The sequence below is a fragment of the Hyalella azteca genome, unplaced genomic scaffold (assembly GCF_000764305.2).
Source record: "Hyalella azteca isolate HAZT.00-mixed unplaced genomic scaffold, Hazt_2.0.2 contig5528, whole genome shotgun sequence".
Lineage (NCBI taxonomy): Eukaryota > Metazoa > Arthropoda > Malacostraca > Amphipoda > Hyalellidae > Hyalella > Hyalella azteca.
In genome coordinates this window covers 338,030-363,190 of record NW_025935716.1, presented here as the reverse complement: position 1 = coordinate 363,190, position 25,161 = coordinate 338,030, and the positions used below count along the sequence as shown (strand labels likewise).

At 40.5% G+C, this 25,161-nt stretch overlaps 1 protein-coding gene across 1 annotated transcript in view; it reads left to right on the top strand.

The window, feature by feature from the left end:
• The window catches only part of LOC108682039 (titin), a 182,954-nt gene that overhangs the window by 26,051 nt on the left and 131,742 nt on the right, over positions 1–25,161 (top strand). Inside the window, exons 23-48 of the mRNA XM_047880517.1 lie at positions 170–421; positions 1,492–1,635; positions 5,351–5,489; positions 6,227–6,339; positions 6,700–6,843; positions 7,653–7,792; positions 8,372–8,719; positions 9,356–9,524; positions 9,746–9,889; positions 10,585–10,688; positions 11,238–11,388; positions 11,818–11,961; positions 12,563–12,723; positions 13,219–13,315; positions 15,444–15,587; positions 16,264–16,479; positions 16,766–17,001; positions 17,825–18,142; positions 18,554–18,658; positions 18,927–19,010; positions 19,353–19,529; positions 19,862–22,283; positions 22,521–22,808; positions 23,325–23,556; positions 23,918–24,089; positions 24,453–24,639. Of these exons, the coding sequence (XP_047736473.1) occupies positions 170–421; positions 1,492–1,635; positions 5,351–5,489; positions 6,227–6,339; positions 6,700–6,843; positions 7,653–7,792; positions 8,372–8,719; positions 9,356–9,524; positions 9,746–9,889; positions 10,585–10,688; positions 11,238–11,388; positions 11,818–11,961; positions 12,563–12,723; positions 13,219–13,315; positions 15,444–15,587; positions 16,264–16,479; positions 16,766–17,001; positions 17,825–18,142; positions 18,554–18,658; positions 18,927–19,010; positions 19,353–19,529; positions 19,862–22,283; positions 22,521–22,808; positions 23,325–23,556; positions 23,918–24,089; positions 24,453–24,639 (6,831 nt within the window). The remainder of the gene's footprint in view (positions 1–169; positions 422–1,491; positions 1,636–5,350; positions 5,490–6,226; positions 6,340–6,699; positions 6,844–7,652; positions 7,793–8,371; positions 8,720–9,355; positions 9,525–9,745; positions 9,890–10,584; positions 10,689–11,237; positions 11,389–11,817; positions 11,962–12,562; positions 12,724–13,218; positions 13,316–15,443; positions 15,588–16,263; positions 16,480–16,765; positions 17,002–17,824; positions 18,143–18,553; positions 18,659–18,926; positions 19,011–19,352; positions 19,530–19,861; positions 22,284–22,520; positions 22,809–23,324; positions 23,557–23,917; positions 24,090–24,452; positions 24,640–25,161) is intronic.

The following is a 25,161-nucleotide window of genomic DNA, read 5'->3' as shown; positions in this document are numbered from 1 at the left end:
AACGAAGTAATGACAACTGTAGTTTATTTTTCGCGTCTTTGGGAGATATTGAAAACACTTTTTTTATCTGATCTGGAATAATTTTAGAACTGGAAATTATTTTAGAGAATGGTAGTCTTTTTTTGTATTTAACAAAAATTTGAAATGATTTATTACGTTTGGTGAGCAGCGAAGAGCGACTTTATTGTGGACACCGTCCACCCCGACGCGCTGCCTAAGCTGGCCCGTTTGGAGCAGAAGGGCGGCCGCAAGGCTGAAGAAGAGACGCTCGTCATCGAGAAGCCTCACTTCGGCCGTTCCCTCCGCAACCAAGACCAGCTGGTGGAGGGCCAGGCCGTCCATATGGAGGCAACCCTAACGCCTGTCAACGACCCAACCATGAAAGTCGAGTGGTTCTTCAACGGAAATCCGATTCCTTCTGGTACGTACTACCTTTTATTTCACCCTCACTGACTGTTGAAATGATTTATTTATATATCTTCATGCTATTTCACTTTCTAAGTATATATTTCTGTCGTTCTAATAGTAAACGAAGTGCAATTAAATGTTGATGTAGTTCTATGTTTAGAGATTCGGAAGGTTTATAATAATTTTTATGAAGGAGCAGCAATGCTGTTCATTCGAATTTGTTAATTTATTTTGGTTTAATAGAGAATATTTCTGTCTACTTGCTTTAGTTTTGAATTTGCATGTTTGTGATTTTCATCTCGAGCACTTGTGAAATATCCGACTGGTTATATCTGATACTCATCCATTTAAAACGAAATTCTTTGAATTATAATTTGCCACATGATTCAAGTTGATTTCCAGAAATTGAAAATTTTTCAATCTAATAAACATTTTCCAATCAATTTCCCGTGCTGAGACATTGCCACTTAACATTGTAGTTCGGGTCACAATGTACATACGTCATGCAACATAAGCAATGGATATCCATGCACACTCTTCACGTCCGATCACGTTAGCTTTTTAAATTTTGCTGCATTGTTTACCCTCATACAGAAAAATGCTCAGACACTCGTTCATAAATTTATTTCACCCTCGATTTTTAAATATAATAATTTCTAGGTTGACTGGAATAATTATTTTCTGCGATCACGTTTATAAATAAATTTTCCATTACCTAAATAATAATTTAACAAGGTATCAACTGAATTATTTCAGCAATAATATAATAGCTACATATAATTATTAGCTTTGGCTGCCAAAAATTATTTTGGCAGCTAAAGACGGAAAATCTCGCTATTTTGGCAGCTAAAGACGGAAAATCTCGCTGTTTTGGCAGCTAAAGACGGAAAATCTCGCTATTTTGGCAGCTAAAGACGGAAAATCTTGCTATTTTGGCAGCTAAAGACGGAAAATCTCGCTGTTTTGGCAGCTAAAGATGGAAAATCTCGCTATTTTGGCAGCTAAAGACGGAAAATCTCACTATTTGGCAGGCAAAAACGGAAACTTATTTTATCTGACGGAAACTCTCGCTGTTCCCTTCAGGCCATCGGTTCCGCACGACGTACGACTTCGGTTTCGTGGCGCTGGATATCCTGTACGCCTACCCTGAGGACTGCGGCACCTACATGTGCCGTGCCACGAACGCCGCCGGCCAGGCGATCACGTCGTGCAGCATTACCGTCGAGGGTAGGTTGGAGCGCGCCCGTCGTGTCCACGGCTGTTTTGTGTACGTGTCCAAGCCCGCCCAAAAAGTCGTGCTGCCGGGAGGCACGCCGTATAACTGAGCGCCATGTTGCGGCCTTCTGAAAATGACGTTTTGCTTGGGACGCTCAAAAATGCCGCCGCGCTTTGTTTGCGTAGTTTTTGAAAGCTTTAAATAGAACTTGTTCAGGAAATAATAAGCTTCCCTAGCATCTCGCCGCTGTTTAGCAATACTTGCAATGAAATATATGCTAAAATGCGCCGCAGTTTATGGTTTTCGCTTCTGCTGCGTATTTCTTATATGCAATGCTTATCAATTATTGCCAAGGAAGGCAGATCGAGTTTCCTTTTTAACAATGAATTGCGATTCCGAGTGTTTAAATATTTTCTACACGAGAAAAGTTTGCCAGCTCATTTTCAATTCTTAGATGTTGTGCTGGTGGTTCAGGTGCTTTGCAAATTTATTATGTGAGTCGGTGTTTCGATAATAAATATTTGGTTCAACTGCTCGATAGTTATTAGTATAACTTTCCTGGAATATTTTTCATCGCAAAGCTGCATGCATTCCTCTAGTCGTGCCATATATTGGACTTAACTCTCCCAAATCCCAACGCACTCCCAGTTCGCTTAAGTCATTAATATTGTAAATCTTACAATGCTCGTGGCCAATATTGTATCACTGGCGCGCCAGAACGCCATTGCCGCACCGCTGCTGTAATGCCCCGTTGCGCGCTGGAAAAGCTTTTCGTAATTCAACGTCTCGGCAGGATTTAGGAATAATTATATAATTATCAGTCTATCATTAATATCATTGCATTAACATTCTTATGGCATCATCAGCATTATGTTAATTGGGAAATATCAACGAGGAGCCGATACGTATTGATAAAAATTCTCATGGTGTTGACATTGCACCGCTGAATGAGAAGCATTCAGCAGTGAAAAAAAAATATTTGCATTTTCGCTGTACGCGCTTTCGATTTTATCTGCTCTGCGTCGTTGTGAGTTATTAGTTTACTCTGTATTCTATTACTCGTAGCAATAGTTGTCTTGACTAATCCTTGATATAATTCTTCAGCGTCGGTAACTCGCTAATCTGAAATAAAGGTTTAATCCAGTCTGCTCAGTCCTGCAGCTCATAAACGTATAAGATCGCTGAGCTAAAGATCCGTTATACTATACGCTTCTACACGCGCTTTATAATTTTTAACATTTCATTTAACTCGTTTTGGTCTCTTAGCGTCGGAAGTTTGACACTGCGATTATTGTCTAAACTTATTTAATATGGGTTCTATTTCAGAGAACTCAGTTATGACTGACAAACGTGCGACCATAAACTCGGCTCTCAAAATATCTCCTGGGGCATACCGATACGAGATTAATATCATTAATAATATTATATCATTAATAATATTGAGTGGATACATTATGAAAGTTAATGTGAATCATTTCCAAATCGACCAATGAAGCATTTAAATTACTGACTTAATTTACTCTAGGTTCATTTTATGTGGCGCTAATTCAATTGTAAATGTGATTGTCATATATAATGAATTAACGCTCCCGTTATATTTGTTAGTCCATAATTCTTAATTCCTACGTATTTGAATCGCCAATATTAAAATTTCTATGGTTGCTATACTTATCGTACTATATCACAGTATCTCCTTAAGACGTTTCCTTGCAACCTATAGGCTATTAGGTTTAAGTAATTGGTTATGTGCCATGATTTATTTTGCGTATATAATGTAGTGTTTTTAATAGATTGCATTAAAAGTAGTTAACTTTTTGTTGACCATGCTGGCAAATTCAGCTAATTATTCATATTGATGCTTGTAATCTGTGCACGCGAAAAATATCCTAGTTCTTCTATATAAATATAACTGACGCTGTTAGATGTCATATAGGAAGCTAGCCTCATCAGTGCTTATATGTATTCAATGTTTTGCCTTCGTTCATTATATCACAAATAAATGGATAAAGGAAATGGTTTTGTCCTTCAATCTCCCAAGATTAAGTTCTAGCTGTTTTTAAAAACGGAAAATTTGCAAATAATAAAAATGCTACGTGACTTGGTTTTGTTTCCCTCATGGTTTCGTTTCTCTTGGTTTTGTTTCCCTATTATATACTTTGTGTTCATATCGTCTTCTTTAGTATTATTTTCCACAGATTAATATATCATTCTGGACGTTTTATATCCAATATATGATACCGACCCACTGCATGCATTTGTCCCCACTGTGCGAGTCACTGCATACATTTGTTCCCACTGTGCGAACCACTGCGTGCATTTGTTCCCACTGTGCGAACCACTGCGTGCATTTGTTCCCACTGTGCGAGCCACTGCACTGTGCGAGTCACTGCATGCATTTGTTCCCACTGTGCGATCACTGTGTGAGCCACTGCATGCATTTGTTCTCACTGTGTGAGCCACTGCGTGCATTTGTACCCACATTGCGAGCCACTGAATGCATTTATTCCCACTGTGCGAGCCACTGCATGCATTTGTTCCCACTGTGCGAGCCACTGCATGCCTTTGTACCCACTGTGTGAACCACTGCACGCCTTTGTTCCCACTGTGTGAACCACTGCTTGCCTTTGTACCCACTGTGCGAGCCACTGCATGCATTTGTTCCCACTGTGCAAGCCACTGCATGCCTTTGTTTTCACGGTTCGAGCGACTGCATGCATTTGTTCTCACTGCGCGAGTCACTGCACGCATTTTTTCCAATTGTGCAACTCTCTGCATGCATTTGTTCCAATTGTGCAAGAATTTTCGAGCCTCTACAAGCGCGCGCAGCGAGCGTCAAGTACGCTAAGTGCGCTAGCGTCGGTGCGGGAGGCGCGATGTGCTCGTGGAGCTCGCGACTCGCGCACTCACAGGCCACTGCTGCAGGGCTGCCATCCCGACCCTATAGCCTCAGTATATTAGCCTCGGCTTATTATAGACCTGCTAGGCTAATTTCAGACGCGTGAATCATCTGGCACGCGCGTAAACATGTGCGTTAGCGCTCACTTTGTCATGACGCAAATAGCCGACCATCTGCTTCATCTTCGTCGAACATGACCGTGCCTCATCCTCAGATAAACTTATTTTACAAGTATTGAATTTGAACCTAATTTTTGACAACTACTTACTTCAAGACATGAGTAACATAATATTTTGTTTGTTTATTTCATTTAAATTTATTTACTTCACTTATTATTCTTATTCTGTATTTGTGTGCATGCTTCGGTTCTTCATTCATCATTTCACTCAGCTTATGAAGCAATTATCACAACCAAATGTTATTGTGTCCGTCCATTTTATGCCTAATTCTCGTTGCATTTAGTAGCTGAGCTTTTGACACGCGCGTTATTTATTAATCCTCTTCGTGCAAGCTACTTTAATTATTGTTTATTATTTCTATTATTATTGCTCATCATCACTACAGGTATTGCTCATTATCACTACTGGTAAACTATTCTATACATTATCATTGAACTTTTAATTCCATCTACGGTCTTAAAGAATATGATTAGAGCATAATTTTTATTATTAAGAATATTCACTGACTATAATATGATTAATATCCGACGCTAGGTACGGGGTTCGATGGTCACGGACACTTTCCATATACGGTCTTAATAAATATGACTAGAGTATAATTTTTATTTCCAAGAATATTCACTGACTATATAATATAACTTCCGACGCCAGGCACGGGTTCGATGGTCACGGACACGCTGGACGAGCAGCGTATGAAGAAGATCCGTCTGCTGGAGCGCTCGGAGATGCGGCGCGAGGAGATCAGCGACCAGGTCTTCCAGAAGCCTGTCTTCACCACCGCCCTGCAGAGGTGAGTAGCACGCGCAGGTCCTATAGCAGCTGACACGCGTATGTCCTACAGGTGCCGACACGCGTATGTTGTACAGGTGCCGACACGCGTATGTTGTACAGGTGCAGACACTAGGTGCCGACACGCGTATGTTGTACAGGTGCCGACACGCGTATGTTGTACAGGTGCCGACACGCGTATGTTGTACAGGTGCCGACACGCGTATGTAGTACAGCTGTGCAGCTCCAGTAAATTTGAAGCAGCGAAGAAATTATTCCTGTTCATTAGATGTGTTCATGTTAAGTTCCCCAGCTTTGCACTTGAGTCTCGAGTTTAAACACGCCTGTGTAGATCTCATGGATGATGGCACCACTATTACCGTAATTTGAAAGTTGCCATGAAATTAATAATGAAGTAATAATATTTATCATATACGTATATGATACATTTACTTATTTTTTCACTATTCTTTGTACAAATGACAGTTAAGTATTAATTTGATGGAAGCTTGTCCACAAAGACCTTTTCTCATCACTTGTAGTCAACACGCCTTTGTGAGAAGACCGCTGAGCAAATAAAAACGAAGGATAATTGTGAGCCTTTACAGTTGTTGGCTCAAACAGTGGCCTGGTCGTTTGCATTATTATAGTTGATTATACCGTGGCTCCATCCCTTGTATTTTTCAATCATTGATTTAGACTTTTATTTTTATTTAGGTTAGTTTAACTTAGCTAATTAAAGTGACTTCCGTAACTCAGCGTGGACGGCGTGTCCGAAGGCGAGCGAGTGCACCTCGAGTGTCGCCTCGAGCCTATCAACGACCCCAACCTTCGCGTCGAGTGGTTCGTCAACGGCGTCGAAATAAAGGCTGGTCAGTTCTGAGCTCGTTGTTGTAAAGGGGAATCAAACTGGAGCAATGGAGATATTAATGCGCTATGCGCCTCTTTTAATGTGTTTTCCGTTTTTTCTTCCTTTTTTGGCGACTCTGTGCCATCACTTGTTCTCTTCCTAGTGGCACCGCACCACCACCACCAAATCGAGCTAACTCTGGATGTTGAAAGACTAGCCTACCTTTAGTCTTTGCCGAAGTTCTTTACCGCATGATAATACATTAGCAAACAATATTTAGTTTGAATAATCTTCTTAACTAAAACCATTTTAACAAAGTTTATTGCAATCTTGTCCCAGTTATTGGTTTAGGAATTTGGTTGATGATTTGATGTCTCATCAGGTCACCGATTCCGCACGACGCACGACTTTGGGTACGTGGCTCTCGACGTGCTTTACGCGTACTCCGAGGACTCTGGCACGTACCTCTGCAGAGCCACTAACAAGATGGGCGAGGCAGTCAACTCTTGCTCTGTTAACGTCACTGGTACGTTATTCAACTTATTAACTTCTACAACTGATTATTTATTTGTATTTATTGATTAATTGTTTTTTACTGATTATTTATTTGTATTCATTTAGAGTAGTTAATGCTACTCTATCTGATGAGTTACTCCAACTGATGGTTTGTGCTGAATGATGATTTGTGTTGGTTGAAGGCTTGTATTGATGGATGGTTTGTATTGATTGACGGTTTTTGTCAGTTGTTGGCTTGTATTGGGTGATGGTTTGTGCTTGGGTGATGGTTTGTGCTTGGGTGATGGTTTGTGCTTGGGTGATGGTTTGTGCTTGGGTGATGGTTTGTGCTTGGGTGATGATTTGTGCTTGGGTGATGGTTTGTGCTGTCAGGTGGTTTGTATTGGATGATAGTTTGTACTGACTGGTGGTTTGTATTGGATGATAGCTTGTGCTGAGCGATTGTTTTGTACTGGCCGATGGTTTTCACCGCCACGTAACTTATTCCTACACAATATCGTCCATAGCCGGGGTAATACATAAACACATTCGCATACGGTACAATTAACCCGATGAGAAAATTCTTCTCTCAAAGCGATAAAAGTTATCAAGGTATCAAAACTCCCTTATTATTGTAAGATATACACTCTTAATAACTCAAATAAACATTATTATTTTTGTTTTTAAGTCCTGCATTGAAGCTTCGTGTTGTGTACGTCACGTATTATATAGTTGCGTGCGCATGGCGTAATTTGTCCCTATAGAAACTTTATATTTTCATCATGTTATGTAAATAAATTATTATCATATAAGCCACTTGATTAAATATTTTATGTGCAGCGCACCGTTCGATCTACATGGACTCGCAGCATCCCAGCGGCTGGGAGAAAATCAAGAACCTGGAGCAGCGGAGCCGCTACGAGCGTCTCGACGTCGCCGACTTGCCCAACCAACCTCCTCGCTTCACCTCCGAGCTCCGGGTCAGTTTCTTTGCCTGTTGCGATCAAATTTTACGTGAATTACTTTCAAACACTAATTTTTCTTGAAGAATATAGTGATTTTATCTATATCTATCGATATAACTTGTGAATTAAGATCGACTGATCTATTGATTGTTCATGACTTTTAGTAAATGAATGGCGTTGGTGACGATTTTTGAGTCAAAATCGCCAATTTTACTTGTGTTAGTGGTGAGGGGAAATCAACCGGCAATTTAGTAGATAAATAAGTTGAATGGTATATTTTCGTGTATTTTTATGGGTGTTTATCTTTGTTCATCTCAGGGATCTTTAACTTATTTATTGGTAGGTATGTTTTGGAACGTTTCAGAGCAATTTCACTATGAAACATGAATTTCACACATGATTGGACAGTATTTTCGTGCATTTAATATGAATTATATGAACTAGAAAGTTATAAGAAAGGTGACCATGACTGTTGACCGAAGATACAACTTTCTAGATAATGTAAAGAAGGACATGATGGCGTTTACTTAATTATATATGAAATTGCCATAGTACTAACACTACAACCTGATAATTAAATCCAATTCTGAACAGGGCGTGACGACGCTGGCTGAAGGCCAGAGGGCTCACATGGAGGGCCGCATCGAACCGATCCACGACCCTAGCATGCGTGTCGAGTGGTACCATAACGGCAAAATATTGCAGTCTGCCTCCCGCTTCCACACCACTTTCGACTTCGGCTACGTCGCCTTGGACATACACTCCGTGTATGAAGAGGATTCAGGCGTGTACACTTGCCGGGTGTTTAATAATCTCGGCGAGGCCACGTCCTCGATCACGTTCAAGATCGAGGGTAAGAGTGGCGTGATATACGAGACCGCTCACCCTGAGGGACTGGAGAAGATCCGTGAGATGGAAGATCACGCACGCATGCAGCGCAAGGTAACTTTTGTTATTTTATTGAGTGGTAAAACTGAAATAAAAATAAAACGGGGGCCGCCTGTTCAAAAATTTGTGAGAAAATAATGCGTATAGGTTAAGGAGAAATTTGCTAGCCTACCTCCCCGTTTCCATCATCTACTACTTGCAACACAGTACAATTTTTTTCCTTCATTTGAATTGCATTTCGATAACGTTATTTTGATTCTACTGGCATGTAAGCTCTGGTGATGAAATACGAATCCTCGTTAGTAGTGTAGTAAATCATTATTGATTGCATGGTTAGCAGAGAAGTACAGTTGTAAAATCCATTTGTAGCACACTTAAAGATTCTACACTCGTTCGAGTTATGAATATTATTTCGACACATTTATAATGTATTTTTCTAGATTTTGAAAGTGATTTCCCAGTTTGCAATTCAGGTCATCGAAAAACGCATGCTCGACTTTCACTTTCACACTTGATCGTTCGTTGCATGGGCGCCTAATTTCAGTGGAAATTATACGTACTATTCTGCATTTGTTCCAGCCTAGTAATGAAATAATTTTTTTTAAACCGCTGAAGCTTTTGTTCATATCGCTACTAATATGGTTTACTGATCTAAAATATTTCCTTAATACGTAATATGGCATTTCCCAGGCGACCGAAGAAGTCAAGACGTTCCAGAGGCCGGTGTTCACTCAGCCGCTGCAGAACCTGGACAACCTCACTGAGGGTGAGACCGCGCACTTCGAGTGTCGTCTCATCCCCGTCGGGGACCCCAAGCTCAAGGTCGAGTGGTACAGGAACGAAGTCCTTATCGAAAAAAGTGAGTTGGTGTATCCGTCCGCTATGAAATAAATTGTTCATCATGTATGAAGTTCATGGATCTATAAAAAGCGCTTATTGTAGTATCGACGTAATATGGATCTAAGACTTGGGATATACGTGAAAGACAAGCTTTTTTAGAGTGCAAATAAATATTAAATGTTAACAATGAAAATATCACATCCTAAAGTCACTATCAAAGTGTCACTATCGCCTGTACAGGTTCACGCATCAACACGACGCACGACTTCGGCTACGTTTCGCTGGACATCACCGGCGTGCGCGGCGACGACGAAGGCATCTACATCTGCCGCGCCCACAACGACCTCGGCGAGGCTGTCACCACCGCCTCCATGAAGATCAAAAGTGAGACCTGGCAAACTAGGCCTATCTTAGAAAAAGTTTAACAAACTAAAACTAAATATTGAAGCAGTGTTTGAAATCCAGTAAATAAAAGTAATTTTCCAAATTAAAATAAGGCTATACCGAAGAAATGAATTCTAAGCAATGAAAATTTCTCATTGATGTAGTTTATAACTTACTATACCAGAACGCACGATGTATTATATTTTTGAGATTGAAAAATTTCGATAAGTGAATTTAAAATTATAACATAGTTCATTCCTGCCCAAGTGGGACCTCTAATGAACTTTATTTATTCTTGAATTTTCATTCCTTATAGGTGCTAATTTTCACTGAATTCGAGATGGCGATAAGAAGTATTTTAATATTTTTTCAGGCGAATTTTACTTGCCTGAATATAAGTAGTCTAAAATCTTTTATGTGAACGGATTAATTCAGAATTCAAAGTTTACTGATAATCTAAATTATTTCTTCATGAAACTTTTCTTCTTATTATAAAACAATTTCTGCTTCTTTCACAGCCTAATATCCGCGAAAAATTTATTCCGACATAACTGCTTGGCATATGAGCATTGCACCTGCAGCTCACGACATTAATATTCGAGCGCTCATATCTGATGCAAAATTCAGCATCCTTCACGAAATATCATGTGTTAAGAATATTTTACGTAGTAAACAATATACTGAATTACTTGCAGCGCACGGCACCATTCAGCTGGACTCTCACCACCCCGAGGGCATGAAGAAAATCGCTGCGCTCGAATCCCGCAAGACAGCGGATCGCGGACCTGAGGAGGATAAGGTTTATTTAATTTTATTTAGAAATATGATTAAGAGAAATTTAATATGATGTTGTATATTAGGAAACCATATGAAATTCAAATAATGAATCAATCATAATGAAAGATGGAACGATATCACATTCTCTGCTTAGCTCATTGTTGAGAGTAAATCACGTGAAGAAAAAAATGATCGACTGATCAATGTTCTTATCCAAAAAATGATCACCTAAGTACTTATATTATCAGTCTGCTTTAAACGCAAGTTCACAAGGAATTTAAAAGCAAGAAAACGCCAAGCATATTCACCATATCGATATTGAAAACGTATCGGAGTCCAGCTCCATCATCAGTTCGACAATCTAAAACAATAATTTTTAATATCGATATGGTGAATTTGCTTGGCGTTTTCTTTTCCTTTAAATTGCTTATGATCACCTATATCTAAATTTGCGATAGCCAAATCAAGATGCATATTACAAAAATTTTTATTATTGGATATTATAGTATACAAATAAGATATGTTACGAATGAGGAAAAAACGTTAACTTGATAACAATTTTTTTTTGCAGGTGTACGATAGGCCTGTCTTCACCGCCAACCTGGTGGGGCCCGCCCAGCTGATGGAGGGCCAGAGGGCCCATTATGAGTGCCGCGTTGTCCCCATCGGGGACCCCACCATGAAATACGAGTGGTTCTGCAACGGCGTCAACCTCAAGATGGGTCAGCTGCAGTTCTGAACTATACAGGCCTTTGCTTCATTACCAGCTGAATAATGTTCTGTGTCATCTATTGCACATCGAAATACAACTAAACCGAGAAAATTTAGTATTTTGATAAATACCTTGTCCGTTTTCTCAAATATATCAAAGCTTTCACTCTTATTCTAGTTAAATTACCGTTACATTACGATTCCAAGCAGCATAGTAAATAATTTTCCATTTAAAAAACATTCTCGGAGTATAATCCTGATTGGTGACGTATTTTGCCAGATTCGCTGGTGTTTTTTTGGAGTGTAATTTTGATTGGTGATGTTTTTCGCCATGCTCCCAATTTTTTTCGGAATACATTCCTGATTGGTGGCGTATTTTGCCAGGCTCCCGGATGTTTTTTTTTTGGAATACATTCCTGATTGGTGGCGTATTTTGCCAGGTTCCCGGTTCCAGACGAACCACGACTTCGGGTTCGTGACCCTGGACATCCTGCAGGTGATCCCTGAGGACTCCGGCGTGTACATGTGCAAGGCCTACAACGCGGCAGGCGAGGCTGTCAGCTCCATTACCACGAGGGTTATTGGTGAGCTGCCGTAGCCTAATTAAGATATTATTTGCGATATTCTTTGCGATATTCTTTTGTATATTATTTGGGATATTATTAGGATATTTTTTTGGACATTCTTTGGGATAATTTTTGTGATATTATTTGGGATATTATTTGGGATATTGTTTGGGATATTATTTGGGATATTCTGTGGGAGAATCTGTGGGATATTATTTTGGATATTCTGGGGGATATTCTTTGGAATATTTTGTGAGATATTCTTTGGAATATTATTTGCGATATTCCTTCGCTGAGATTAAGCCTTATGAGTTTAACTTCCAGAAAACAAGTTCTCGTACTACCCGGTTTTTTTAATGCTAGCATGATTTAGATTTTGCAAGTTTTTTTTAAATTTTGATTTAGTAGTTAGGAATTTATCATACAAAATGACGGCTTTTTACGAGATCGGACTGAGAACGAAAATGCAGAATTGACATAATGACAATGTAGAATTGACAACAATGAAATAATTAATCTCAATGTAAAATGAAAATTATTCCAATTTGAGTGCAATGATTTTGGATTGGATTTATGTGGTGATGTTGACATGTCACTGACGTGTCCGTATAACGACCAGGTCGTGACAGCATCATCGGTGACGCCGCGCACCCCGAGGGCTGGGAGAAGATTCGTCTGCGGGAGGCGCAGTGGAACCGTGTCCCTCAGGCCCCCGTCACACCCGACGCCGCAGAGCCCCCCATGTTCACCAAGAACCTCGACAGCCACGACAAACTCATGGTCAGGGGATAGAGCGTTGTGTGATCGTATGGAGCCGAGAATAACGAATTAATTATACATATATTTCTATAATCTCTTTAATATTTTCTCTATTAAATCTGTATTATACATTTATTACATTTCTCTATTATTTTCTCTTTAATAGTGTTTCCTATTACTGTCAATAGTCGCCTACTGTGTAGCATTCACCACCTACTTTTTACTTCTTTCTGCCCTTGTACCACCACCAACATAAATTTCTATAATCTACTTTATAGAGCGCAATTTCCTCTTTAATAGCGTTTCCTTTAACTGTCAACAGTTGCCTTATGTGTACCACCACCTAATATTTACTTCTTACTACCCTTGTACTATCATTAACGGTAGTACTACCGTTATTGGTAGTACCCGTTATTGGTAGTACCCGTTATTGGTAGTACCCGTTATTGTAGTACCCGTTATTGGTAGTATTACCGCACTACCACTAACAAGTGTACCGTGCACCACACTGTGCAGGAGGGAGGCTCGGTGCACCTGGAGGCGCAGGTACAGCCGGCCCATGACCCGCACCTCAGCATCGAGTGGTTCAAGAACGCTGCACCTCTCGCAACCGGTCAGTGCGGGGGTCGGGGGTCAGGAGGGCAGGGCGGGGGTCGGGAGAGCAGGGTGGGGGTCGAGAGCAGGGCAGGGGGCGTGTGTCTTAACGGGGGAGGGGGGCAGGATTGTTGGGTGACAAGCCTTGGAATTGATTTTCCGTTGAAGTGATAATTTCAAACGAATAACTTATTTGTGCGTCATTTGCGATTGAAATAAGACCGGGACTATGTTATATCCCGCCCAGTATTCAATCTTCAAAGTTTTTTGTATCGTAAGCGCGTTTTAAGCAAAGTGCCTGGTAAAAAGTATACGGAAATAAGAATGCATAACATTCAACTAAGAAGTTTAATTTTTAACAATTGTTGGCACTAATGTCAAATAATTTGTAAATGCAAATGGCAAGAAACCTGTCTAAATAATGCCTGTCTAAACGACCTGTCTAAATAAGAAACCTGTCTAAATTTAGTCTTCATTCAAGATCATAATTATAAAATGACTACAAAAATTATGTCGATGAAGCAAAAAAAAAAAAAAACCTAATTACTTGATTTCGCTAACGTTAGTCGGTTTCATTTTCTTCCGCAAAAAGAAGCTGATTTTCATTCACATGTCCCCTAAAAAAACCTGGAGTTTTTTTTTATTGTTTGGAAATGCTCCAAAATTTGATAGATTTTATGTTTCGTTCGTGCACAGGCCGAGGAGGCATCGTTGGTTCATATAACATCGAAGGTATTTGTTATCTTATTTTGTTTCTATATGAGGCGAGGGCAGCTGGTTACTATGGTTACTACCGGGCGCTTCTCAAGTGGTATCTTCGACTCGCTCAGAGAATTCGGTTCTAAAATAATATGCATGTTTGTTCAGTATAATTTTCATTAAGCTATCCGGTCAACGATGGTTGGAAATTCATAATTGACATTTTGGAATGGCATATTTGTTTATTGTAATCTTATCTCTTTTAAGGACTAGTTGGGTTCGGATGTGTTGCGGATATCGGAGCTCCGTCTTTCAGGAAAATTTTCAATGTCAATTCACCATTCTTACAAATCAAACCTTTCCTGTGCTACATTTAACATGGAGCAATTGCTTTTTTTGATGGGGGATTAGATTTCTCTGTGTCCAGTAAACTTTTATTACCTCCGCAGGGCTGTTGCATGCTGGTTGATATTCTTTCATAACATTCAAGTGCTTAATTTTTAGTAGTTCTGCATCTCTATACTGAAAAATTTATCTAATGTGCACGATAATTTCAATCGCTTGCAAGGCGATTTTGTTCCGGGATATTACTTCTTCCGCGAAGCATGTCATACGAAAAATATTATGCAATAAAATTATTTTTAACGTAAGAGATAAATGTCAATGCTTATGTATGCTTATGTAAACTAACTGCAGGATTTCAGTCGACCCAATTCTTCTCGGCTCTTTGGTTAAATCTTCTGATCATGTGAAGCAAATCTAATGCAATCATGCATTTTCAGATTCTTTCAAATAAATACTGCACGTAATTTAGAATTGTTTGCTAAATACTATCCAACTAATAACAATTTAAAGTAAAAAGTCAAAAGAGAAGGATTCTGTAGAATTTTGACTTGAATTTAATTGTCATTGAAGATTTGTAATTTTTAACTGAAAATGTGGCGAAACTAAAACCATTACAAAAGTTATTCATTATTTGTTTAGCGGTCAGATAAATAGGAACACACGAACGATTCCGAGACTTCATCGTTTTTCGTACAATCAATAGTCGAGAGTCGTAACGTCCATATATTTATATTATTATTGGGCAAAATTTTATTTATGGTAATAGATAAATTTTATTCTAACAACAGGAACCTAATTTGATTATTTCGATTGGGTTGGATCAGGAGTTCCTGAGCATGTAGACCGCAGATGACCGTGATTATGTCATTTTCCATTGATCATTCTTGCCAGCAATCTTTTCGATCATGCTTGGTAACTACTTCTATCATTACTTAGATCCAAATAAATTATTGATCATTACTTTCTTCTTTCGACCCTTAACCTACGATTCTTTTATCATTCCTTACTTCCACGGTGCTATGAATATTACTGCATCTCTACCATGCAATAATAATTATTTATTCATAATGTGCACCCTCTTCATCACACGTGTGCACGTTCAGGAACGCGTATTCGCAGCACGTTCGACTTCGGTCACGTGACGCTTGACATCAGCGGGCTACGCGAGAGCGACTGTGGCATCTACACGTGCAAGGCTGTCAACCGCGTGGGCGAGGCAGTCTCCACGTGCACGCTTAAAGTCTTCGGTGAGACCACTTATCTACAGGCTATTGTTGTAAACTTGTGCAATATTGTTGGGAACTCGTGCAATATTGTTCTGAACTTGTGCAATATTGTTGGGAACTTGTGCAATATTGTTGGGAACTTGTGCAATATTGTTGGGAACTTGTGCAATATTGTTGGGAACTTGTGCAATATTGTAGGAAACTTGTTCAATATTGATGGAAACTTCCGCAATATTGTTGGAAACTTGTGCAATGTTCAACTGCTGTGCGCCAGTTAAGAAGATCTCGAGAAATTTTGTTGGTTAGAACGAGCAATTTGTACATGCAATCTCCACGCACTCCTGCTAGAAGCTGCTGCAATCCTTACGTGTTCAGAGGGTAGTTTCTATGTTCACAAGAACTATCCATTTGACAAATACTATAAGGATATATCTTTACAGATACGACTTTACGAACTGAAATGTCATACTCATACCTTGAAATATTTCGACATAAATCTGTACTAATCAATGCTGACAAGTTTAGGCTGAAGTACTTAATAGTAGTAGCTGACATGTTTAGGCTGAAATGATACTACTATTAAGGATATTGAATTTTTTCTTGCTTTCCAACTATTTTTTACAATTCTAAACGAGTGTATTATTATGTGTACTTCACTCGTAGCGCGAAAGGTGAACTCGTACAATGTCCTGAACAGACCGCGACTGGCTGCTGGGAGAGAGCGTTCACCCAGACGCCCTGCCAAAGCTGGCACGTCTGGAGGCGCCGAAGGGCTCCATTAAGTCACCCGATGAGCCGCAGTTCGACGTGCCGATGTTCATCACTCACCTCAACAACGTTGAGTGCAACGAGGCCGAGACCGCTCACTTTGAGTGCAGGGTAGAACCCTCGAAAGACCCTACCATGAAAATCGGTTGGTATTTCTGGATTTATACATCAGTAGCCCAGCATTTTTGTTGGTCAATGCTCTTGTTTAAATCATCGACTGTTGTTTGTGTCTATATAAAATTATTTATAATACGTTTGGTTATGTTTATACTTGATCGGTGAATTATTTTATTAGAGCTTGAATCAAATCCGGCACTGCCACTTCAGCTGTAACAAACTATTTCGGGAGACCGTAATTCCAAGCAACTTTGATTTAACACAACCAATGATTGATTTTTCAACAACCACTCGCCTTCACCACCGCACCACAGAATGGTTCATCAACGGCAAGCCGATGCAGGCAGCGTCGCGCTACCACGCCACTTACGACTTCGGTTTCATTGCTCTCGACTGCACGCACTGCTACGCTGAGGACTCCGGCGTGTACATGTGCCGAGCCACGAACTGCAAGGGCTCTGCCACCACCACCGGCACGCTCAAGTGCCTCAGCAAAGCCAACCTTTACTTTGATACCCAGCATCCTCAGGGACAGGCTGGGCTTCAGAAGGTGGGAATGCTTTGGATCCTGTCAAATGTTATCGATGAGGGTTGACCGAAAAATCTTTTTGGTTTCTGAACAATAAGAGGGGTCGTGGCTGTAAAAAACAAGACACATTTTTCTGAAAGAGAAATTACGTGAAGTAATTTTGGTCAGTAACTCGTCTGTAGCTTGTGCTAAAATAATATGTTAATTTATTTGTGCTAAAATATATGTTAATTTATTTTAATTTTAGTGTAAAAATGTTTATGGTGGTGATATGGAGATAATTATGTGATTCTGACCCACCGTAATAACTGTGATACTGTACCGTAATAACTGTTTCATGAGCTAGCTTATTTTAATATTTATATAATATTTCATCATTTTGAATATGGTTTACTCACTTAACTGCATTACTTTGAATCACGTTGAACTTACAGCAATGCATTGAGCTTACAATTTATTGCAAATTTCATCAGATGTGCACAAAAATTAATGATAAAACTTTTCTGAAAGTCCACAAAATTGCGCTTGAGCTTTTCTTTCGTTGTGATCCTTGCGCTGACTTCAGTTAATTTCTTATAAGATGGGTTCACTCTATTCTACTTTGTAATTCATTTCCTTACATTGGATGTAGCATATATATTATGAATAGATTCTATGATTTTAACATGGCAAATTGACAATTCGTATACACTCAAAATATATTAATTGATGTGAAAAAGTTCATTTATAAGAAAATGTCAATTTTTCGCTTCAATTTTCTTTCATCCTCTGAGCTATTTTATATGATCAAAATTTCATTACCCATGTGATTTTCTATCTGAATTATCCGCGCAATTTTCTGCAGGTGGAGGAAGCAGAACGCGCGTTCTGGTCCAAATATCAACGGCAAGTGTCAGAGAAGGAAATCACATACCCGAAGCCAGTATTCATCCGCCCTCTGCAACCAAACTTTGCCATCGTAGAGAACCAACTCCTGCATATGGAGGCCAACGTCGAGCCTAAGAACGACCCTCACCTCCGGGTCGAATGGTTCCTCAATGGCCAAGCTCTTGGCGAGGCGTCGCGTTTCAAGACAAGTTACGACTTCGGTTTGGTTACTCTTGATCTTAAGGACTGTAACGAGAGGGACCAGGGCATCTACACGTGCCGGGCCTACAATAAGGTGATTATTGGTATCTTGAGCTGGATGACTCAAGCAGTAAATCGGTACTATTAAAAATTGAAAAGACCTATTTCTCGTTGGAGTGGATTTTATGATTGATATAATTCTACATTTAGTGCGACAAGTGGTAAAAGCAAATTAGGAGAGTCAATGGGATTAAATCTAGCTTTTGAACGATTTGGCACATGCAATTATTTACGTCAACTTGATATCGTTAAATTCGATTCTATGATTCAGCAAACACATCTTTTTTTCATTGGCTGTGATCAACACTTCAACTAGCTTTTTTTAAAATTATATTGTAGGATTAGGTTTAACAAATAGATTAAACTAGAGAAGTCTGAAAATTTTCGAAAACTTATTTATGAAGTGTTATGTTATGAATCTGTTATGGAATGAATGTATTGCCAGGTGGGCGAAGCGTTCACGACGAGCACCGTTGTGGTGACCACGAAGGACACGCTCATTGAAGGCACCCAACATCCTGCTGGGGAAATGGGACTCGAGGCCATCCTTGTGAGTATCCCTGGGCTAATGTGCTAATTAGAGTAGATGATGACGATGATAATGATGTTGATGTTGATCATGATAATAATGATGACGATGATGATGATGCTGATGATGATAATGATGATGATGATGATGTTGATGATGATGATAATGATGATGTTGATGATATGTAGGGAATAGATGAAATTAATAATTTTTTTATCGAAAATAATAAATAATAATGATAATTTTTCGATGAAATGTAATAATTGATGAAAATAATACTTTTATGCAGAGAATGGAAGAATCTCTGCGACGTCACGACAGAATGATTCCTGACGAGGAAGGTCATCCTCCCGTTTTCACAACTGAGTTCAAGGTGAATTACTATTCTATAGAAGTCATTAGTTTTCAAATTTGCCGAATAAAAAATTGTTGGGTTGTTTCTCACAATTTCTCATTGCAGACTCATTCAGGATTACGTTGATCACATTTCTACGGGATCGTGGCTGGTACTTTTGCTGTGTGTTTATTTATAATCGACATACTTTAAGACCTCTGGCCCGTGTAAGATCTGCATATTTCGTCTACTTGATACTGGATTTGATTTGATGCTCATCTGTTTATAGGAAAAAATCCTTGTTAAATTAAATCACATTAATTTTTTATTAAATATTAGAACTAGTCTTGAAGTGTAACGTTAAATGTATACCTCGCGCAGTCATTGAGCAATATCGAGGAAGGAGAAATCGTTCACTTCGAGGCCATGTTGACGCCCGTGGGCGACCAGACGATGAGGGTTGAGTGGTTCTACAAGGGCGAGGCCCTCAAAGCCTCGAGTCGAGTGCGCACTGTCTACGCTTTCGGCATGGTCGTCCTCGAAATTGTTGGCACCAAGGTGAGGACAGCTGCTGGAGGAAATGCAAAAGAGAACATAGGACACTCGGTTTCTTTAATCTAAAATGAGGTATGGCAAAATTGCTTGAAAGATGTAAAAACTGATATAATTTGAGTTGCAAACGACGAATTTGTTAAAATTATTGTTTATTTCAATTGACCATTCGGAATTTAATCAAATTAGAACATGCTTTTTGGGTATGCTGTGGGTATATTTTTTGAGTCGCGCTTTCATTATTTGGACTCAAAGCAGAGAAAACTCTGCACCGTTGTTTTTATTTTTGTCTTGCCTTAAATTTTGAATAAAATTGTTGGTCATTCAAATTTTCCCAGGTCTCGGATTCTGGCGATTACACATGCAAGGCTCACAACAAATGGGGCAAAGCAGAGTGCTCCCTCAACTTGGAGGTGGTGGATCGTGCTCACGGTCAACCTCCCAAATTTACCACTCACATCCAGAGCCTGGATAATCTACCTGATGGCTCATCGGCTCACTTCGAGTGCACGCTTATTCCGATTGGCGATCCCAATATGAAAGTCGAATGGTTCCATAACGGCGAACCAATTCGCAATGCTACTCGTATCAAGACAGTTTGCGATTTTGGATTTGTTGTTCTGGATATCGCATACTTGCGTGACCATGACACCGGCGAGTGGGTGTGTAAGGCATCCAACAAATACGGCGAAGACTTCACTCGCGCGACCATTAACTATCGCGGCAAGAGTGGCGTTTACACGGATTCTTTGCAGCCGCAGAGCTTGGATAGAATTGCCGAACTTGAAGCCGGCAAGATGAAGGCCAGTGCAGACCTCTCACCTGCTGCAGCTGAGCCTCCTAAGTTTATCACCCACATCTCAAACATTGAACAGCTGGTAGAAGGCCAGAGTGCCCATTTCGAAGCTCGACTGAAGCCCGTCGGTGATCCCAACCTGAATGTCGAGTGGTACAAGGACGGGAAGAAACTGCCTTCGGGTCACCGATACAGGACTTTCCATGATTTCGGTATCGTTATCCTTGACATTCTTTATTGTTATGAGGAAGATTCTGGAGTCTATGAAGCTCGTGCAGTCAACAAACTCGGGGAAGACAAGACCACTGCTACACTAAGATGTGCATCGAAAACTGGACTCATTCTGACTCCTCAAGTTCCACGAGGTATGGAAGGAGGATTGGATAAGATTCAGCACATGGAGGACACTGCCTGGATGAAAAAGGATACAGTAACCGCTGAAAAAGTCGGCATACCTCCAAAGTTCACCGTTCCCCTGGCTAATATTGACAGCTTGAAAGAGGGTGAAAACGCCCACTTCGAAGCCCGTATCGTTCCTACTGACGATCCCCGTCTGAAGGTCGAGTGGTACTGGAACGGTAAGCCCATGAAACATAGCTCAAGAATTCGTCAGTTCTGCGACTTTGGCTTCGTCATCATGGAGCTGTCTCCTGTTTACCCGGAAGACTCAGGTGAGTACATGTGCCGTGCATACAATGATTATGGTGAAGCTGTCACCAAGGCCAATCTGAGCTGCGATGGTAAGAGGTCCATTATTTTGGAATCGCAATTGCCAAAGTCAATGCAACGAGGCATGGAGAAAATTGCTCAACTCGAAGGCTTAATGATGAAATCACCTGACATGCCCACACCATCAGATATTGGACAGCCTCCTCAGTTCATAACCGAGCCTAAGGATCAGAGCATTTCTGAAAATCAGCTTGCTCACTTTGAGTGCCGTCTCTTACCAGTTGGTGATCCCAATTTGAGAGTTGATTGGTTCCATAACGGTAGGCCTCTGGGAGCCGGTACGCGCATCAAGACCATCAATGACTTCGGTTATGTTATTCTGGAAATGTCAGGCTGTTATTCGCGTGACGCAGGCACCTACGTATGTCGGGCAGTCAACAAGCATGGCGATGCATCGGTGCAATGCAAGCTTGACGTCACCAGCCGAGGAGCTATCAACTATGACCCTCAAGCAACATCACAATTCAAAGATTGCACTGAATCTATCCAGAAACTGGAGCAGAGCATGTGGAAAAAAGAAGACCTCAAATTTGACGATGAGAAGGGATCTCCCCCACGTTTTGTTACCAACTTGGAAAACGTGTCCGATATCTTCGAGGGACAGTCTGCTCACTTCGATTGTAGAGTGGAGCCTGTTGGAGATCCAGCAATGAGAATTGAGTGGTTCCACAATGGTATGCCTTTGGCTGCTGGTTCTCGAATGCATATGATGGACGACTTCGGCTTCGTAGTTTTGGACCTCGAATGGACTTTTGCCAGGGATTCTGGAGAATATTTGTGTCGCGCAACCAATAAATATGGGCAGGCAACAACCACTGCTACGCTTCAAGTAAAATCAAAGCACGGTGTTGACATGAACTCTCAGCTGCCCAAAGGCATGACTGCAGAGAAACTGAAAGAACTTGAGCGCGGCCCTCTGACAGAGAGATACGATCCCGACGCAGAACTCACTCCTCCCAAGTTCATCCTTCACATCAAGGACGCTAAACTTGAGGAGGGAGAGAGTGCCTTCTTTGAAGCTCGCGTTGAGCCCCGCAATGACCCCGACTTGCGTGTGGAGTGGTATTTTAATGGCAATCCCCTTCAATCGGGTCACAGATTCCGTACGAGCTTCGAGATGGGGCACGTTACATTTGCTTTGCTGCACACTTATTCAGAGGACTCCGGAGAGTACGTGTGCCGGGCGGTAAACAAACTTGGCCAAGACATCACGAAAGCTACGCTAAAATCAAGAGGTAAGTTTCGATTTCCAAGAATATGATAAATTTGTCATTTATTTTTCCAAAAAGTGTTTTAGAGTTTATTCCATTAAGACACCAAGTTTAATGATTGGAAATATTTATGCATTCAATCTTCTGGCAACCATATTGCTGAAAACCATATGGTTGCCATATTCGCATATGGTTGGGTCATATTCAGCAACCATATTGCTGAAGACTTCTAACTAATTACGATTCCTTGTCTCTCTGCAGCGGCCCAGAGTGTGGTTATGCAGTCCCAAGTTCCGAAGGGAATGAAGAGAATGGATTTTGCAACGCAGATGGAAGAAACTCTGAAGAAGTACTGCAAGGAGGTTTTCCTGACTCAGGAAGATATTTATGAGCCTGAAAAGCGTCAACCTCCGCGGTTTGTGACGCAAATCAAGGATATGTTGGAGTTGCAAGAGATGCAAGAGGCCAAGTTTGAGTGCCAGTTGGCACCTGTTGGAGATCCCAACATGAAAGTAGAATGGTTCTTCAACGGACGCCCACTTCCGTATAGTAAGTTTTCAGTGGCAAGTTTTTAAATTTTTTCGTGTCCGACTTTTTCGCACATGCCATGTTTTAATAAATTTGACCCATTTCGCCCGTTTTTCATAGGTTCGCTTGTATGCATTTTTTATAAGACTCTACTCAGACATGCCAGATTGATGCAATTTTTGCTCATATTAAGTAACGCCACCTGTACGTAAGCACTTACTATTCTGAACACTATTTACTCACCCATTTACTTACCTAAAGTAAATAAATAGGTAAGTAACCCATTTAACTAGTGTCTAATTGAGCGAAAACTTATCATGCACGAAAATTAAACACCAATGACGCACATCAAGATTCTCGTGCAGCCAAAGTCATGGGCCAAGTCTAGGGTGTAATTTCTGTTTGCTGCTATCACGCAACTTCCTCGACGTATTGTGTACCTTCAATCACAAGAAATTCGTAGTGCAGATTATGAACTGGGAATATTTATTAGTAATTCGTTATTCCTTCGTAATTTGCCAATGGTATTTTTTGCAGAGAACCGCTTCACGCCTATTTACGACTTCGGGTACGTAGCCATGGTCATGGGTTGGGTGTTCGCTGAAGACTCGGGAGAATATCTGTGCCGAGCAACCAACCTGTACGGCATGGACGAGACGAGGGCCGTCATCAAGAGCACCTCGAGACCCGGAGTCATCTACGAATCCCAGTTACCCAAGTGCATGCACTCCCTTGAGAAGATCCGCGAACTTGAATCTTCATGGCAGATGTCAGTTATCACTTTTGCTGACTGTGGAAACACTGTTGATTATTATCACATCAGCGTAGTTGCTCTTTATAAGCCCTCTAATGAAAAAATTAACATATATAAAAATTTCTGTAAACAAGTTATACATTAATTCTGATTGCAATAAATTTGTAAGGTATTCCATACTTCTATGATAATGAATTTATTCCCTTGCTCTGTCAAGCAGTCACGTGAAGTTTCCCCCGATGTGGGACCTTGCGTGGGAATGGGGCTTGATATTTCACGACGTTCGGTCTGTTCACCTAGTGAAAACTATGTGTATCTGATTTCATACTGAACTAATTCTTGTACAGAGTACAAAAATGTCTCTAATCCTACGCAGGCACCCCGAGAAGTTCATCGAGGAGGAGAAGGTGCGCACCAAGCCTGAGATCCTGCGGCCTCCCGTGTCCCTGGCGGTCCAGGAGGGCGAGTGGGCGAGATTCAGCGTTCGCATCTCCGGCTACCCCAAACCCAGGGTCATGTGGATAGTAAACGGCTCCACCGCCATGAGTGTTAGTTAATTACCATTTATATTTGTGAAAATATTTACTATGCTTAAATAGTATCTGTCATTTCTTAAGGATGGGATATTTTATAGTTTTGTGTGGAATCCTTTAAATTTCGAACCTTTACTAATTTTTATGCTCACAAAGAAATTATTTTCCAAGCTATTGGAAACATTGAAATCATTTACGGTTTAATTCCATCATTTTATTACTGATATTATTCACCTTATCGAGTTTTTACTTACCTATCTAATTTCTATAAGAAGCCGGCGTCGAATAGTTCCTAACGTCTCTGAATTACGAGTGTTCCTTTATAATGAGGCTAAAAACTAATGATCTTTGGAATTAATTGTACCGTTGCCTGCCCAGGGCAATCGTTTCAAGGTTTGGTATGACGGGATGTTCCACCTGGACATGCCTAAGACTCGCCAGTACGACGACGGCAAAGTTGAAGTGATCGCAAGGAACGCTCTAGGCGAGGCATACGCTTCCTGTGAGCTTAAAGTCACTCCCCGCCAAGACGACTACCGCGCCGTGCTTAAGAACTCTCCTAAGCGTGAGTTTATTTCCTTAAACCTGTACACTTAAGATCAATTAGTGCTTAGGTAGGGAAAATATAATGTATTAATAAATGCACACGAATGCATAGACGGTTAATGGGCGAAAAACCTATTACTTTAGGAGTTACGGGGGATTTGGCTGTAGGGCTGTTCATTTAACTTCTGCAATCGTTCACGTTTCTTGGAAGAAGAGAAAAATCGGGTTCATAAAAATTAGGATTGGGAAGCATCATCTTTTCACCTGTCCATTTCACCGATTCTTCATCATTTATCCATCGTGTATTCATTCACGAACTGCAAGGCCGCGAGTCTCTTGGTTGAGATTTGTGTTAAAGTTTTTGTTGATGGTCAATGGGATCAAGGTTACAATCTCACAGCGGCAACCAGCGTCCTTCCTCGGCCAACTTCTAACTCTACACCTGATCATCATGACAAATGCTAAATGTTTGCGAATAAAAATATCCATAATTAAAACTTGAAAACTCAGTATTTCTGCTAGATATCTTTCAATCATCGAG